This window comes from Nanorana parkeri, unplaced genomic scaffold, assembly GCF_000935625.1.
Source record: "Nanorana parkeri isolate BGI_ZX_2015 unplaced genomic scaffold, ASM93562v1 scaffold584, whole genome shotgun sequence".
In the NCBI taxonomy this organism is placed as follows: Eukaryota; Metazoa; Chordata; class Amphibia; order Anura; family Dicroglossidae; genus Nanorana; species Nanorana parkeri.
Genome location: NW_017306852.1, coordinates 397,686 through 416,696, shown reverse-complemented (window position 1 = coordinate 416,696; position 19,011 = coordinate 397,686). Strand labels below are relative to the sequence as shown.

General features: G+C 39.9%; 1 protein-coding gene across 1 annotated transcript in view; it reads left to right on the top strand.

The window, feature by feature from the left end:
* The window catches only part of F13A1 (coagulation factor XIII A chain), a 111,892-nt gene that overhangs the window by 78,936 nt on the left and 13,945 nt on the right, over positions 1 to 19,011 (top strand). Inside the window, exons 11-13 of the mRNA XM_018562557.1 lie at positions 3,325 to 3,612; positions 15,071 to 15,231; positions 18,923 to 19,011. The exon at positions 18,923 to 19,011 is cut by the window's right edge and continues 26 nt beyond it. Of these exons, the coding sequence (XP_018418059.1) occupies positions 3,325 to 3,612; positions 15,071 to 15,231; positions 18,923 to 19,011 (538 nt within the window). The remainder of the gene's footprint in view (positions 1 to 3,324; positions 3,613 to 15,070; positions 15,232 to 18,922) is intronic.

The following is a 19,011-nucleotide window of genomic DNA, read 5'->3' as shown; positions in this document are numbered from 1 at the left end:
AGTGTCTACGCCATAGGTAGGATTTTATGGGAAATAAAAGTGCATGTAAAAAAATGCAATAAAGTTATAAGGAATATGCCTATGGAGTAATCAATCATCTTAGTCAATAATGTTATCATGATGTTAATATTTAAAAAAAAATACATATCTGTCTATTATATAACAGGTCCTGCTTTATGCATTATACAGTGTAGCTTCCATTTAACAATATATTTTATGTTTCTTTATATGATGTAAGTATTCAAAGATACAACAATGATCACTTTGTCAATTTCTCTATTTATTTCAGATATTTATATAGCACCATTGCCCTGCCCTTGAGGAGCTTACAATCTAAGGTCCTTATCTTACATGCATACCTGCCGGGCCAATTTAGACAGGAGCCAATTAAAGTGACATTAAAGTCAAAATCCCATAGAGCTGGAGACTGTGTACGGTGACATCCTGGTCCAGTGATCGGAGGAGAGATCAGCGGCTGGAAGCCCGCCCCATCCTATTCGCCAGTGAAAAGAACTCACCTCATAGTTCTCATTTAAATGATGCCTCTTGAACCGATCATCTTCTTCTTTCCAGTAGTTTTCAGGAGTCCCTCCAGCACTGGTGCTGGTCTCTGATCCAGCGCTGACTGCTGTGTCTTACTGTCCCACCGTGTTTTTGCGCTGCCGGGCTGCTTGCATTTACCCTGTGTCTCTCCTCTTCTCCCGGCCGAAGATCTCTACTGCGCTCGCCCAAAGATCCTTCACGGCCGCTGGAGAATTTTTCAGATCTTTGGACTGGAGAGAGTGTCGGAGACACAGGTAAGTAATAACCTGTTTGGTGACTTTTTCATTTTTTTGTTTTGTTTTTGCATATATCTACTGATTGCTAGCAGTAAATATATGCAAAGAAAAGGAAGGTTTATTCTACTTTAACCTTCATCATGTCTTTTGAGTGTTGAAGGAGACCCGAGTACCCAGAGGAAACCCACACAAGCACAGGAAACTCCTTGGAGATGGTGTCCTGACTTGATTTGAACTGCAACTCTCAGTGCTGCAACGCAGAAGGGCTAACCATTAAGCCACTGTGCTGCCTCTATTCTTTAGGAATTTCAGTCTTACACAGTTGCGCATTTATGAAGGGTGTGCTAATTTTTAATGCAATATTTCCCTTACCATTCATTTGGGTGTAAACAGTAAATGGTACTAAAAAAAATTAATGAAATTAAAAAAAATAATGAAATTAAAAATTAATACCTAGAATCTAGGCCTAAAATATGCCCCTAAACTCAAATTATATGTAAACTCAATCACTGAAAACATATATATGCTTTAACATGTAAATTTTATATGCCATTTTCATTTTTTTTTAAATGTACAGCTTTCATTAAAATAATACCTGATCCAGCCTTATGGTTCTTGCTCAGGAACTTTTATAGGGTGAGAAAGCCATGTTACTGACTCCTATAGTTACCCTGTCAAACGGACTTTGACTGGAGACTACAAGTGGCTGTTTTAACACACATTACAAAGGAATAATCCATAGTCACTATCAGAAAACCCAACGTTAGAAATTACATTCAGCCAGTGGTGAAGTGTATGCATATAGACAGGAAATAGCTACAAAGAGGTTGCAGGATATCAGCAGCACTGAGATGCAACAAAGGATTAAAGAAGGTGAAAACTAGTATTTCATATGGCAAAATGGCAAATGTTTATGATAAACAGTGCTTTGGCAAACAAAATGTCATTCAGTTACCGTTTACATCTACTTTAACCCTTATTCCCATAAATGTAATACCTAAAACTAACTCTTAACCTGTTCCAACCTCGAAACCTGAACGTAACACTTAAACATAACCGTTAATCAACCAAGGATTGAATGAGACCATCAAGCATTGTTGTATGATGGGGTCCTGTTATAATTCTTCACTGAAACATTGCTGTTTTTTGTTACACTTTTGGACCATGATTTACATGCCTTGTAGGTTGATATTGCCTTTGGTAAAACACATCACGAAATACACATAAAACTTACTTCAAGGCAACATCCATCAGCACATATATTTTCAGGCCAGATGGCTAAGTTGTAGCAGAAAACAATCTTTAAATATAATACTCTGGATCCTATCTATGCTGATTAACTATTCCCTGCAGACAGGATAGTGAAAACATAAATTTATGGAAGCTTTTTGCTACTAACAATAACAAATATTCAAAAATGTAAATAATAAAAAAAACAATAGGCTCAGAGCAAGAAAAGGTCAGAAGTATAGGTGCATGGCCCACATGACTAGGTCATGACAAATGGATGAGGTAACTGTCAAACAGTTTTGGAAGTATACAGAGAGGCAGTAGGAGGGGCTCCAGGGAATGGTAGACCAATCATAAGGATAGCTGGCATTGGGCTAACTTGCCCCCCCCCCCCCCCCTTTTTTTTCTTTAAAATAATTTTGAGACAGTAAGGTCCAGCCTTTATTCTAGTCATAGCAGCTGGTAGGGTTGCAGATTTTCTGAAGGTGGTTATTCTGTTTAAACTGGGTAGGTGCCCGTCTTAGGTATGGCCTCCCTTATTGTATACAGTTCAATGCAAGTCAACTGGTTGTTTTTTCATGGCTGTTATCTGTCAGTGTAGTGCAGCTGGAGGCTTGTTTTACAGATTTACGCAGATACTCAGTTTTACGTAATTGTCTCCAAAAGACCTTGCACCCAATTCATATTGTATCTAAGTTGTTAAAAAAGATTGTATGGTCATTACACTTAAATTTTGTGTCATGTATATGCTAACTGATTGATAGTGGAGTAATGGCCATGCAGTTTGATAGACAAGTTATTTTGTATTCCCTAATCATGCAGTTGTTCTGTTAAATGTGCTTAGAAGCCACTTTACTCTTTTGTGTGAATTAGCAATATGGGGCTTAGTGTTTCATTATAATAGTATTTCTATGAGTGCTATTATATTGTCAAGTCTGACACAGGATCACCTCTATCATAAGGTAAAACAGTAAATATGTGCTCACTCATTAAACATCATAAACCAACATACCTTCTGTCCCATGCTCACATGGGCACTGGGGAAACAATGTAGTAATGCTGGATGTATGTCACTAATACAGAAATTAATTGAGCAGATCACACAGCTGTTCATTATGTCTGAATTACTGATCATCCACAACTACATGTTCCAGCTAACAAAGCCTTGTCAGGCCATGCTCGGCTATGACTGTCTTCTATTAGGAGCAATCCCTTTACAATACATTACTTTTTTTGTGTTAAACTAATTTGGTAACACATTTTTATTTCTATATTTGTGCACCTTATAATAGATTTTGATTCTTTTCACTACCAGGCTGTGAAGAGGAGAGACTTGCACTCGAAGCAGCTCTCATGTATGGTGTCAAAAAGGAAATCCGAGAAGAGCTACAGCCACTCACCGAGCTTGAGACTACAATGGACTTTCAGGAAGATAATGCAATATTTGGCAGTGACTTCAAAGTCACTTTAACATTCAAGAACAAAAGCTCCAATCTGTATACAGTATCAGCTTATCTAACTGGACATGTTGTATTTTATACTGGAGTCCTGAAGTCAGAATTCAAGAATAAAACCATTGAAGTAACCCTGGATCCTTTATCTAGTAAGAATTCAAATTCATTTTTATTCTATTTTTGTCAATCAGGACATTCTAACCGTGAGGCAAACTGAGTATTTTGTACTAGATGGCATTTTGGTGCTGTTTGCAGAGTTCATTTGCACCATTATCTGTAATAGGCATTAAAAGAACACAGCATGAGCATACTGAAATTGTATACATTATTGTTAATTTTGGAAAGTCATCAACAAAGGTGCAGTGCAAAGATTAAAACAGCTAACTGCAGAGAATAAAAGCTGAAATACATTTAGGCACTAACAGGTTCACTTTAAAGTGACTTTCTTGCACAAAGGGGTCTATTCACTAAGCTGCCGTAGGCAGCCGAGTGAATGACCGACCTATCCGCTCAGCGGCATTCGGCTCGGCTGTTCTGCTCGGTCCCTGCTGATTGACCTGATGGGGAACTGCAGCAGAGGGCGGGTACAATGCTAGTTTACTATTGGCTATTGCAAATTGAAATAGCCAATAGTAATGTACCAATGCTTTTCAATGGGAATTTTTTTTTTTCTATTCTGACATTCTTTTCCGAAGCTAGCCGAAGGATCGGCCAAAGCTACGGCCAGATCCTTCGGCAGCCTCGTAAATAGACCCCAAAGTGTTTTTTTTTAGATAGAGTAAGGAAGAGTCAGAACCTCTGTTATGTTTTGTTGTTGTCTTTATGCTAGTTGGGGAGATACCCCCCCTTCCTGACAACAATGACCACAAATTTATGAGAAAATACCCAGTGTGACTGTTATTTAAAAGACACAGACAATATAATCCTCCAACTCTATCCAGAACGTAAAGAAAAATTTGGTTAGCATTTCACTATAAAGGAAACCTGTAAGTATTGCGTAGCATGCTGTAGGGGGCTTATTTTAAACTTGGTCATAGCCTTGGAGTAAGAGGAGCAACAGAAACTAAAAATGAGCACAGCTGCTTGTAGGAACTCGATGGTGTCTGTATTGCAGAACAGATTTAGTTACTTTCAAGGCATGTCAACTGTCAACGTTGTCAATGTGCTTATTCCAGCTCTCGCAGCTGCCAGCCTCTCAAATGGCTGGTGTCATAGCTGATCACATGTGCAGCACCATGGCATCTGCAATCCAAAAAGAGGCTAAGATGGCACCTTTCTTGGCTGTAAAGGATAGGGGTTGTAGTTTGCTTTAATTTACTCATCAAGCAAAGGTGCAGTGGAAAGATGATAACTGGGGTGGAGAAATGGGAATACTGAGGGATGGTTGTGACTGGAGAGAATGTATGTATTACTTTCTCAGATAGTGCCAAATATAGTAATACACAGGTATGGGTTCCATAACGGATTTGGCTGGAGACTTCCAAAAATCAGATACCGTGGCAAGAAAATTTCAGAGGCTGCTAAAGAGTCTCTCTCTAAAGGCTCACACAAGGTGTTCAGTTACATTTTAATGTTTGAGGTAGAAGGCTTAAGAGTCTGTTTTTGGGATTAGTCACACAGCCATTCATGGCCATTCACTGCCCAGATCAGCAATAAGCTGTGGACAGGAAGCCTATGCAAATCAATGATATACTAACACTGTCCACAGATGTTTGCATGTAATCAATCAGGGAGACACAGACTGTCTGAGTCCAGGGCCACTTATATGTCTCACTCCAAATGCAAATACTTGCGCACAGCTGTGGAGCCTCATAGCTGGTCATTGATTTGTACAGGCTGAGCAGAAAAACCTGGCCATACCCGCCACAGAAATACACTGATCTGGTCAGTATACAACCATGAACAGTTGTGTAAATAAGTCCTTCTTAGCTAACTTCATTAGCTGTTAGATCCACTTGGGAGAAATGCTGTGATTTCTAGTTGTTTCCACACTGAAAGGCCCTCTAAGCTCCTGGAGCTGAATAAAATCAGCTTTTTGCACCTGCTGTGACACCTTAAAAAGGGAGCAGGGTTTCACAACACCGCAACTCTGGTACATTTGGTAAATGTCATTTAACATTTCACTTTTCAGGATTGTAACTTTACTATGATTGCAATAATGGAGCAGTGCAGGGAACTTACAAGAAGGAAATTATTCATGATTGCACGTTAGAAAAGCACTATAAAGTCTAGACCTTATACCTTTGCACAAGCATTTATATAGGAAAATGGAATGAAAGTTATTTGCCAGACAATACAGTGCAAGACAGGGCTGTCCACAAGTAATGATGTCACACGCGTGTATCCTTTCTCGTGCAACTGTTGGGCTCTCGGTTCATGACCGAGTGCCTGACTTTTCAGAAGGGGGAGACTTTTCACTCCCTTCGATGGTGTCACCCGGTGCGGGCCGCACCCCACCTTGTGACGCCACTGCTGCAACAGACAATTACAGTAACTGAAAGTCATGGTAATTGCCCAAGAGATTCACTGAGATACTTTTAAATACCATATTAAAGTGCATCTAAAGCCCAAACTTTTTTTCTTCCATTTTGGACATGGTTAGGGGACATGGTAGGGAATGGTTTAGACCTTGGTCACCAAGGACAAGTGTCACCATTATAACTTTTCTTCTCTATTCCTCTTCGGGCAACAACTCAGAAATTAGATTTTCCGTCACTGTCATTCCCAGTGGCAGTGATCACCAGAGAGGGGCAATGTCCTCCGCGGAGACATACTGTATACAGTAATAAAACCTTGCAGGAGTTATAACCCCACACAAGTTCAAAAAAAGATTTGACTTTTAAGTAATATCTAGCTTTATACAAATTTTGAAAGCTGTAGTATAGATTTCATCACTACTTTAAAAAAAAAACCAGTAAAGTTGATTTATAGACCAGCAGCTAAATAACCAGATAAGATACATATAATGAAGCTGTTTCACCTGCCAAAGGATTAGAATTTTTGTATTTACATTCCTGATGTTTACATACTCCGACCACATAACATAGCCAGATGGATGACACTACTTTCTCTGTTACAGTTATAAAATGTAATAGAGATAAAGGGGTGTCTTCTCTCCACCCCCATCCTGCTGACTGGGCAGTGAGAGAGCACCAGCAGACTAATCATTGTAACGCTCTGCTCACTCTGCTCTCCTCTTATCAGCATATTCCTTGTCAGCACATCTGTATGCAGATGGCTCCCAGTCATGTCCCGTCCTCTTCTAGAGTGCCACTGTACAGGAGACCACGAGTGGCTTATATCAAGTCAAATTAAGGCACTTACACAAATTGCCCTTAAAAAATATAATTATTGAGGTATTAATTAAAGAGCTGCATAACAATGCGTCTTTTTTATCTGCCTGGAATTCAGCTTTGAGAAAAGAGTAAAAGCAGCAGAAAGTAAGCTAGCTGGAAAAACTTATTTTGCTTAATCACTGGAAAAAATGTTCTTTGGAAGAAAAGTCGTTCAATGAGCAAGAAGAAATCACTGCTGTGTTTGGCAGTGTCTGCCATGTAGACAATACTTGTGAAGGGACAATTCTTTGCATAATCGGCAAAAACATTGTATAGCTTTAAAGCTAAATGTGCTGACATGGCTTTTTAAAGACAGTAACATCTTTATGTATTATTAAGCTTACCTGAGGATCTATGCAAAGCAAAGCCTTGCTTTGAGACAATGCCATGCAATCAATATTTATTGCTGTTTTCATCCTCAGCAGTAACAGCAGTGTCAATAGCATGTTTTCCTTACAAACAAGAGCAGACTCGCTTCAGCTAGATGAAATAGTGTTCACCTGCTATGACTTTCCATCTTTGTCATAGAAAATCCTTCTTCTGATTACCTCTGGGAAACGGGGTTACGGGCAGGTCGTTGTGGCTTTATAGCAAATCCTGCCATATTTCAGTCATTCAGCTTCTGAGGGCTATTGCATATATACTAAATTATCAATGACACACCAAGGAAGTGCGAGGACTTGGTGAAGCAAGATCATAAAAGCAGCACAGTGAGTTAAAGATAACAGTAATGCAGCTACTCCCTGATCATGGAATTTATGTGGTTGTCACCAGTACTACCATAGTACTGGTGACAGTATTAGCACCAGGTTACGCATTGGAAATAATAAAAACTTAAATGCAGGCAGGCCTATGCATCTTCTTTTAAAGGCCAACTAAACATTCAGTTTAAATGAAATATATTTGAAGTTCATCAAAACAAAGATGTGCAGAAATCTTACTGGTTTTCTTTAGAAAGCACCCACAACCTGAGTAAAAAAAAACCTGTCCCCTGCTAGCATGTTGTAGAAAAGAAAATGTACTCTCAGTGCAGAGGCAGTGGTCTCCCTGCAGAGGTCTGACACCCCCCTCCCCAGATGAGTCAGAGCTAAAGCCAGCCAAACAGTAGGGAGCATGTGCTTTGCAAATTACAGAGCTATTGGTCTGATGGGTTGCAGCCCCTTGATTATCTTTCTAAAGGTGCCCATACACCTGTCGATTATCGTACGATAATCGCAGGTGAACCCACGATCGTACAATAATCTGCAGGAGTATGGGCAGCGTGCGACCGCATCTACTGTACGGTCACAGGACTTTCGTCGTACGATTTATGGCGGGTTGGTAGTGTGCTCGGAAGACGAAAGCCCTACGGACCGGTGTTCTTTTCTCTTTGAATTGTAGTGATTCTCTCCTTTGGTTTTCAAGACAGCGGTTATGCCTGGACTGACGGTTCTGTTACTGTAATCATTCTTATGGAAGGATTGGTAGTATTTTGAGATGTTTATTTCTGTCCTCTAGGTCAGAGCATAAGTACTGGTATCTAGTGGCCTGGCTGTATATGATGGCTCATTTGGGGGTATAAGCTGGAACCGTGAATAGTTTCATCAGTCATTGGGATTCCTGTATACTGAGGTGTGCAGTTTGTCATCTCTGATGGATACTGTGGTTATAAGGAAGTTCATGTGTGCCTCAATAGTCCATATTTATTTTGACTGGAGAATAAAACATATTAAGCAATAAGAAAAACATTTTTAGATTTGCATATGATGTAAATATCCTCAAGATAGCAATACTATATACAGGTGAAACTCGAATAATTAGAATATCGTGCAAAGTTCATTTATTTCACTAATGCAACTTAAAAGGTGAAACTAATATATGAGATAGACTCATTACATGCAAAGCAAGATAGTTCAAGCCGTGATTTGTCATAATTGTGATGATTATGGCTTACAGCTCATGAAAACCCCAAGAACCCCAAATCCACAACCTCAAAAAAGTAGATTATTACATGCAATCAATAAAACAAGGATTGTACATAGAACAATATCGGACTTCTGAAAAGTACAAGCATGCATATGTACTCAGTACTTGGTTTGGGCCCCTTTTGCAGCACTTACTGCAATTACTTTTGCACGATATTCTAATTATTCGAGTTTCACCTGTATATGGCTTTTGATGTATACTGTTAAGGAATTAATCCTCCAGGTTTGACATAAATAAGTTAGTGTATTGTGGTACGTCCCATAGCAGTACCAATACACTGAAGATAAATTACATCAAAAGTAAAATATTTGTGTATTAGAATGAATAAAATAAGCTGTGTAACATCCTCTGCAATGTATTTGTGGTTTGGTGAAGATGTTACACTGCTCATTGAATTCATTCACACACAACTATTTCATTTTTAATATTGAAATTTATTTTCAGTGTTTGGGTACTGTTATGGTGAGTAAAATGGCACCACAATATGCTAGCTTACTTATGACAGACTTGAATAACAAATTCCTTAATGGCATACGAAAAAAGCCATATCTATACTGTTACTAGCTTGATGATATTTTAACCATATAAAAAGAGGGGCAAGAAAGTCTAAAAAATGGAGTATTCAAACACCTATGTGAACTTCCTGTACAATATTTCTGGCTGCTGTCTCTAAAATAAGGCATTTTAATTTTATTCCACAATAAAACCTACCTTGTCTCTCCAGTCGGTTTATTTCTCAGTTTATTGCTGATTGTGGAGATAGGTGGGGAGTTCCGCGAGTTAAAAAAAATAAAAAATTATGATTAACTCTTTACATTCATCCTAGTGACCAACTGTTTATATTTGTCCTAGAGACCATTGTCATCTGGACTAAAAATGAAGGAAAATCCATCAAAAGCATAACATTTTTGATTGTCACTGGAGCAGTAATAGAGAGGAATCTTCCAATGGGGAAACTTGTTCCTGTGACAACATCCTAGGAGGAGATTTAGGGAAAGATTTTATTGGAAAGATTACTTCTTGCTTCCTGTTGTGTCCACAGTACAGAAAGCAAAGGAAAATCTACCCAATGAGACCCAAATTTCAAACAAAAACCCAACAACAATTTTAAGCGACCCTTTCTTCATCTAGTAAAAAAAGGTTTTGGCTTTAGATACTTTTTTTAAATAACCAGTCAAGAGAGAAATATGAGGGCTGCAATTGTTGATTTTCAATTCTAGTTGACTGTTATGCTGATCTTCTGTCTTTAACACTCAATCATAGAATAGGAAAGTCAAAGAAAGTTAGAATTCTTTATCTGTGTACTGGTTCCAGATCAGTGATTCAAAGCATGACAGCAGGGTAATTAGCATTTTCAAATAGAGAGGTCAGCAATGGCAGTGTCCATGTTTCTCTCATGACAGATTTGCCTAAAGTGACCTCTAATTGAGCATTAAGAATTCAATACTCAAGAGGTAAAATTAGTGCCTTTGACAGCTGTTACTCCGCTTCCCAAATGTACAGACCTTGTAGGAGTACTCAACAAGTTTACTCTTATTTCTATATAGCTTTAAACACGTTGGTATAGACCGCAATTTGAAAATAATGCTGATCAACCATCCAATACTTGGAATTCATTCTGGAATTCTGAAAATAATGATTATTACTAGATCAGCATTCACACATTTAGCTTACTTTTAAGTCTAAGGTTTGATTCATGCTACAGTATTCTAAAAGTGCTATGTTTTAGTTTTTACAAATTGATACATTTTTAATGTGCCATAAAAGAAAGTAAAATGCACATAAATCTTGAAAAACGTGCTATAATGCAGTTAAATGCAGCCTAATGGTCTCTAAAGAGGAATTTAACTGGGCTAGCTTTAAGAAACACATACCAGCCCATGAAGTCCAGTGTTGTCTTCCATGCAGCTGATATAGCACATGAGCCTATTCAGACCTTTGCATATTCTTTATTCTATTTTAGTGAGATAAAGGTGACTATAAGGGCAAAATCCCATTTGGCAAGCAATTTTACATGCCTTTTACTGCACTAAAAATGCACAAATGTTAACTGGGCCTAAGAAGAGCGAGATTTGTATTTTCTTTTTGAAAACGTTTTCAGCTGTAACACATAAGATCCATTAGCACAATGTTAAATGATTGTGTTGCCTCAGATAAGCATTTAGCACATTAGAGACACTGCACAGTGTCGCTAAGAATTTAATTCTTTACAGATACATTATGACAATTCCAGGGAATATCCTTGGCAAATTTTATCGAACATATTTCAAACCACTTAAAGGGAAACTGTATTGATGTTTGGTTAATATTATTTTAAGTGTTATTGTTTATATACTGATTTATTTATGACTATATTTGTGTGAAATCTTTATTTTACAAACATCTAATATATAGCGCTTCCATAAGCCTTAGCAGGCAAAACATACTGGGCTAATAAAAAGCACAGCACTGCTAGTGGACTTTTTGACCGCTTCTGCAAAAATCTAGATAGTTCTCTTATGTGGTAACAGAACAGGAAGTAGGTTGTCCCCATCTCTTAGCTAAGGGGTAGCAAAACTCCGGCCCTTCAGCTGTGGTGAAACTACAAATCCCATGATGCATGTCTGTGGCTATGAGAATATTGCAAAGCCTCATGGGATTTGTAGTTCCATCACAGATGGAGGGCCGGAGTTTGGCTACTCCTGTCTTAGCTATCCACCCATGTGTGTAATTTGCTATTCTTCTATGTAGTCTATTTACAGCATAATCTATTCATGCTAGCAGTAGACATGTGCGATGCGTTTCGTTCCGAATCGAAATTCGGACGAAATTTCGGAAATTCGGACATTTGGATGTATCCGAATTCCAGATATGAATGCAAACGTATCAGAATTTCCGATTCCGAAATTCGTCAGCGGTAGTCTGGACAAAATTTCGTTTGTTGGAAAAAAATTATTTTTTTAGTCTGCAGAAGAAAAAAAAAGTGTGAGGTTCCCCCCCAAATTCATACCAGACCCTTTAGGTCTGGTAGGAATGTTAGGAGGGACCCCCCCAGTTGAAAAGAAGTGCATGGGGTTCCCCCCAAATCCATACCAGGCCCTTTAGGTCTGGTAGGAATTTTAAGGGGGAACTCCAGCCCCAAAAAATGGGAAACAAAACATGGGGTCCCCCGCCCTAACATTCCTACTAGACCCTTGATCCGAGCACTGGCCTGGCAGGGAAGGAAAGGGGGGGCGACCGATGGGGACAAGGGCCTCTGTGGGCAAGGGGGCATATTTGCATCGGGGTACCCCTTTAATTAAGGGGGCACCCAGGTGCCGCCCCCCACTTGTACCCCTACTCATTCACTAAAGGGTTACAGCAAATAGTTATTAAAAAGTACAGACTTTTGATAAAAATCCTTTAATTAAAAGGGTCAATTTTTGACTATTCCTTTAATTTAAAAAAAAAATGGCTCCATCGATGTAATCTAGCGTCAATCACGATGTATGACGCCCGCAAACCCGCCGCAATAAAAAAAAGTCCCGCCGCACGACGAAAACTCGACGCAAAATGACATTCCTGCTCGTAAGTAAACAGATAACACGTCACGGTTCGATCCGCCCATTTGACATTCTCAGCTGTCAAATACTACATAGCAATCAGGAACTCCAGAGTGCTATTCGTGAGTTTCCGAATGCCATTCGGGTCTGTGAGCGGAGGTGTGATATGAAAAGCATTACGTCACGGCTCGCTCCTCCTATCTGTTTACGTTCAAGCAGGAATGTAATTTTGCGGCCAGTTTTCATCGGGTTCGGACAGTCGCCGTGCATCGTGATTACATCGATGGAGCCATTTTTTGAAAAAAAATTGTAATTAAAGGAATTAAAGGAATAGTCAAAAATGTTACTTTTTAATAACTATTTGATTTAACCCTTTAGTGAATGGGTAGGGGTACAAGTACCCCTTATTCATTCACAAGGGGGGGCAGCATCTGGGTAATTAAAGGGGTACCCCGATGCAAAAAGTCCCCTTGCCCGCAGACCCCCACAACCACCGGGTCAGGGTTGTGGGGAAGAGGCCCTTGTCCCCATCGGCATGGGGACACCCTCCCAATGCCGAGGGCACGTGGCCTGGTAAGGCGCAGGGAGGGGGGGTGCTCGATCGCCCCCCCCCCTTGCCTGCCCTGCCGGGCCAGTGCTCGGATCAATGGTCTGGTAGGAATGTTAGGGAGGGACCCCACTTTTTTGTCCCCCCATTTTTGGGGGCTGCCAAAAATGGGCGGACGAGAATGTCAAATGGGCGGATCGAGCCGTGACGTGTTATCTGTTTACTTACGAGCAGGAATGTCATTTTGCGTCGAGTGTTCGTCGTGCGGGACTTTTTTTATTGCGGCGGGTTTGCGGGCACCATGCATCGTGATTGACGCTAGATTACATCGATTTTTTTTTAAATTAAAGGAATAGTCAAAAATTTTAATTAAAGGATTTTATCAAAAGTCTGTACTTTTTAATAACTATTTGATTTAACCCTTTAGTGAATGAGTAGGGGTACAAGTGGGGGGCGGCACCTGGGTGCCCCCTTAATTAAAGGGGTACCCCGATGCAAATAAGCCCCCTTGCCCACAGAGGCCCTTGTCCCCATCAGTATGGGGACATCCTCCCAATGCCGAGGGGACATGGCCTGGTAAGGTGCAGGGAGGGGGGCGCTCGATCGTCCCCCCCCTTTCCTTCCCTGCCGGGCCAGTGCTCGGATCAATGGTCTGGTAGGAATGTTAGGGGGGGACCCCACGTTTTTTTCCCCACATTTTGGGGGGCTGCCAGACTACCGCTAACTAATTTTGTCCGAATCCCGAAACGAATTGAATTTCGGACCCGAATCCCGAAAAACGAAATAACGCAAATTCGGAATTAAAACGACACGAAACAAATTTTTTGCCAGTGCACATGTCTAGCTAACAGTCAACTGGGATCATGAAAACTTTGAAAAGTACCTAATGGTTGTGTGTGGTAATTGTAAAATATTCAAATAGTATACTTCATATCTGACAAAATATTATTACAAAAATATACAAAAGCCCTATACATTTCTTCTCCCTGGAGAAGCAGAACTCCAGGGAGAAAATGTCTTAACCCTTTCAGTGGGGCTACCCCTGCACTACAAGGGCTAAGTGTTTGTTTTTGTCTAGGTTCAAAAATAACAAAGTTATACTCAGCTGATCCTCCGAGCTTGTTCTTAGACTAGTCCCTTCCTCTGCTGCAGCGATGGTATGTACCTTGGCATCCTCATGTCCTTTGCTGTCAGATAATGGTCAGTGTTGGTGGGACGTGCATGGCTGATTTGTTTGAAGAGGGCAGGGGAGCGGTGGCAGACACTAGACTGAGCTGTCAGCAGCTCTGTCTGGCATCCCTGCCCATCTTACTGACATCACTGGTTGCCAGGAGCTAGGTGGGATGCAAGCCAGAGCAACCAGTCACCTGGCAACCGGTGATGTCAGTTAGCTTGGCAGCACCGCACAGAGCGTCACAGGTCACTAAGAACTTTTAGCAGCCTGGGGCGCTGTAGTCCCCTCCCTCTACTGCCCACCCTCCACTACCCGGCCGCTCCCCAATGAGATGCTGCCTGAGGTTCTATGACCATGGGGCCCATCATAGTAAAAGTGGCCTGTTGGAGAATGAAGCATAGCTCTCCTATGTTTTGCGATCCAGAACTCAATATGGTGTGACACAGCTAAATCACCAATGTACTTTTTTTTTCTAAAGTTGATCTATAATTTATTGAAACTGGTTGCTCCATATCATTGTTTTTTAAACAAATTCCATTGTCCTGTGTGGATGTACTGTATATCTATGAACAGCATCTATATTTTTCATCTAAGCATAGACATCGCACCATTTGGATACTTTGTTTACTCTGAGCTATTTCTTTATTTGAAAACACTCAAGAACAAATAATAAGGATACATTTAATTTTTATCATGGTATTTGTCATAAAGCAAAAATTGCAGTTTTGAAAAGGCATCTTGTAGTTGTTGTATTTTCTTTTGAACTTCTTTGTAATGTTGGCAATGCAGCACTCAAGTGATTTACATTAAGGTCTATTTATTAAAAGCAGATTGTGTGCTTGAAAGATACATTGAGCTGCACAAACAGCAGATGCTTAAATCAACCACAAATATTCCATGCCTGGATATTGAGTGTGAAGAGGTGGAATTTGTGCAATACCACATAGCTGCTTACAACAGGCAAGATGAGTGGCATGAGTGTGTGTTACATGTGGAAATGCAATCCAAATGATCACTTCAAAATGTAAATTGTGTTTCCTCTTTTCCATTTCATATTTACATTAGATAAAACAGTGGACGTTAATATAAAAGCCAGTGAGTACATGAGCCATCTTGTGGAACAGGCATCTTTACACTTCTTCGTCACGGCTCGTATCAATGAAACAAGGAAGATAATGGCCAAGCAGAAGATTGTAGTATTGCAAGTTCCTGAGCTGCGCATTAAGGTCAGAGCCAAATCTTTGAAAATGAGATTAGACTGATGGTATAGTACATAAGAACCTTATACTGAACTTTCCTATATTGAAGCCTGCTCCAGTATGCACTACAATAATGAGCCCTGTTCTCATGTAAATGCAAATACAGAATAATAGGTTGGGTTTTTTTTAGTGCTGAGACATAATGCAGTAGACTCTAATTTGCAGAATTGTATCTGAAGTTTTAAAAGGAATATGTTGTGGAGGGGTCATGATGATGAATGCAGTCCAGTATCCACCAGACCTGGGGGCAGAAGGGTGGGGAGGATTAGACAGTGAACAGCACTGGTGCAAAAGTGTGTGCCCTTCATGCCACAGAAGGGAAATAGAATATTGAAGTTGAACCAGCATATAATGTCTACTGTATATATACTGCTCAGAGCATCCCAGGTTGCCAAGAGCTGGGTGGGACACCTGCCAGAGCATCCCAGGTTGCCAAGAGCTGGGCAGGGAGACCTGGACCCTTTCATTATATACATATTGTAATGTTGGGGAGCTCACAGAGCACTCACACAGGGTTTTTCCATAAGCCAAACAGTCTTTATTCTTTTTCTTCAGGCAACTCACAGTGAAAAACACAACTTAAGGCTTAACTTCAGCATATAGCACAAAGTATATTGTCTCACCTACTCAAAGTTGTCCTGTTCACTCGCAGTGTCCCAGTCCCAGGACTTTAACATTTGCCTCAACAAAATGTTTCAGGGGTACTTCATACCGTTTAAACGCTTCCAGCAGCTTTCCACACACCTTGTGTGCCTCGCTTTCTCAGCCTGTCTAATCCTCCAGGCACCCTGGCTGTTCCTTGTGTGGCTCCACCCCACCACCTGGCTTGGCCCTCGTGTGCCTCCAGCACATGCCACACCGCCTATCCTCTGAGCTCTGGTCTGGATTCTTAATGAGGCTGCTCTCAGCCACCTGATCAGCCCAGACTGGTTGTTAGCAACACCTCCAGGACTGGAGATTTCATCTCACGCAGAGCTCTAAGAAATCTCCAAAGCACCGATCCCAGCTACAATTAGGAAAAACTGGAAGAATCTGAAAAGCCAGGTTCTTCCTTATAAAATTGTTTACACTCTGGACCCTCTCAGCCCCTATGGCTGAGAGTCCTGGGTGCCACAGTTCCAAACTACACCATAGCAATGCCCTGCACTGCCCCAATATACTGTATATTGGCAACCATGTTTATTTTTTACATATGTACACTGTGCTTACTGAAAACTGTTGCCTGACTGCTTCCATCTCATGTACCTCTAGCTTACAGAATGCATTTTCATCTAAATAATTTCTAGAAGACATATATTAGCAAAAGTGCCAAATACCTACTCGGTTATCATGTCATTTTTTTTCCACTGTGATTCAGCATTTCTATATATGCATGTCAACTGTATGTCCATTAGACATGGGAATGGCTGTTTAAGGTCACCACTGTTTACATATAATTATACCCATGAGACATATAGTTAATGCTTATTGGTGTGAAAAATATATTGCAAACATCTAAGATTGCTTTTCCAAGGAAAAATGGATGTGTGTTCTTTATTTACATAGACATGACACAATTATTGCAGCATTTTCATAATTTTACATTTACTCTGTGAAATCCCCTAAGCCAGGGGTGGCCAACTCAAATTCATCGGGGGCCGCATCAGCAGTATGGTTACCCTCAAAGGGCCGGTTGTATAGGACTATGCATCTACTCTTTATTATCATAAATAGTTGCCTCTGCATTCAGTTGCTACTGGTTTTAATAATAATTTAAGTAATAACTAGCCTTGAAAACAGAAGCCTAGGAAGAATAACAGCAAGCAGATATTCAAATGTACAATTTATTAAAACTGTGGGTGGATCTCCTGTGTTATCAGTACTTTGCTTTTTTAAACTATTTCTTTTTAAACTATTCTTTTTTAAACTATTTCTTTTTAAACTATTTCTTTGTAAACTATTTCTTTTTAAACTATTCCTTTTTAAACTATTCCTTTTTAAACTATTCCTTTTTTAAACTATTTCTTTTTAAACTATTTCTTTTTAAACTATTTCTTTTTAAACTTTTTTTCTTAAACTTAACTGTAGTGCTATCACATAGTGATAGCTTTTGGAAGTGGCAGGTTCTCTTTATTGACCCTGTCACCTCCAACACAGGAGTTATAGCACAGCACTGAGCTAGAACTCCTGTGACAGAAACGAGCAGCGGCCGCCAGAGACAGAGGGAGGTGACAGAGCCTGTCACTGCTCCACGTCGGTCCACGCCCCCCGCTCGCAGCGCCGCTCTCGCCGCTCGTAAAACCAGCCCTGCTACTTGTCCGTATGAGGTGGCTGCTGTGCGGGCCACATTACAAGGTCCGGCGGGCCGGATTCGGCCCGCGGGCCTTGTGTTTGCCACCCCTGCCCTAAGCAATATAATGCGCCCTAAACTGTGCTGCTGATGGATCTGTCACTCAATAACTTAATAAGGGGAATACATTAATGGTACTTGTTAATATAGATATAATGTATCTAAGTGCAAAAGAATGCACTCAGTGAAGAAAAGAATATTCTTCTTGTAGCAATTGTGACTGATAAATCCACGCTTAACCGTGTAGGTTCTACCACCATTATAAGTCAAAAGACATAATGAAACCCTAAAGGTAAGAGGGCCAAGTTATTTTTATACTATGATTAGTACAGAGATCATTGGTATACATTAATGAAAATAATTAAAATCTAATTGCTGAGCCCATAATGCAGTTTACTTATTTTTTAATATATGCAATATGGCAATGTAGTTATCTGTATAGATATTAGATTTGTAGATCTAATAATAGCCAGATTTAATTTCACTCTAAAAAATTTAAGTATGCAATGAGGTCCTCCAGGATTAGACGTTAAAGCTGAACTCCAGGCACAGAAGTAAAATACATATACGGCACTGTTTTACCTGATAAAGGATTTGTATTTCTGTCCATTCAGCCCTGATATTTACACAGTTATGCCACACAGCACGGTCCTGCCTGACAGGCAAGGAGACCTGATCTTTCTCTCTGGCAGTTTCACTTTCAAGTACAGGCCTCTTTCTCACCCCTGTGCAGTGACTGGACAGTAAAAGGAGAAGCAGCACACTGATGAGCTTATCTGTCTCTCTACTCTCTCCTGCTATGAGCATGCTCCTTGAAGTGTAACACATATAATACATATAATAATCAATTAATAATTTCAGAGCTGTTTTAATTTGTGTCTTTTATAACTGCCTGGAGTTCAGCTTCAAGTCATGACCCACAAAGGCTTAGGCAACAATAATTATTTTTTTTAAATGTCATTATTGCTACTAAAATTGGCTGTGATTAATAAAGAGAAAGAAGCCATCAATCACTAACTCATGGCATGGTCGTTTGTTACTTTACCTACACAATAATTATGGAAATATATTATTTCTTTCATGATTACAGCTAAAGGAAAGGTGATTAGTTTGATATAATCACCATAGGTCCTAATGTAATGATGACATTGCCTAATTATTACAATATAGCGGGTGCTCATCACAAGATTCTAATGTTCTAAACCATTATTATACGAATAGCTTAGTAGACTAATGTTTAATGGCTGGTTATTTTGGTTGATTTGAGTATAAGTTGTTTATTTATTTGCTGTATCTTCACTAATATTTATACACATTTTTGCACTTTAGACTATTGGAGATAAGATGGTTGGTAAGGAAATGAAAGTGGTGGTAGAATTCACTAACCCAATAAAGAAGAAACTTCAGAACGTTGTCTT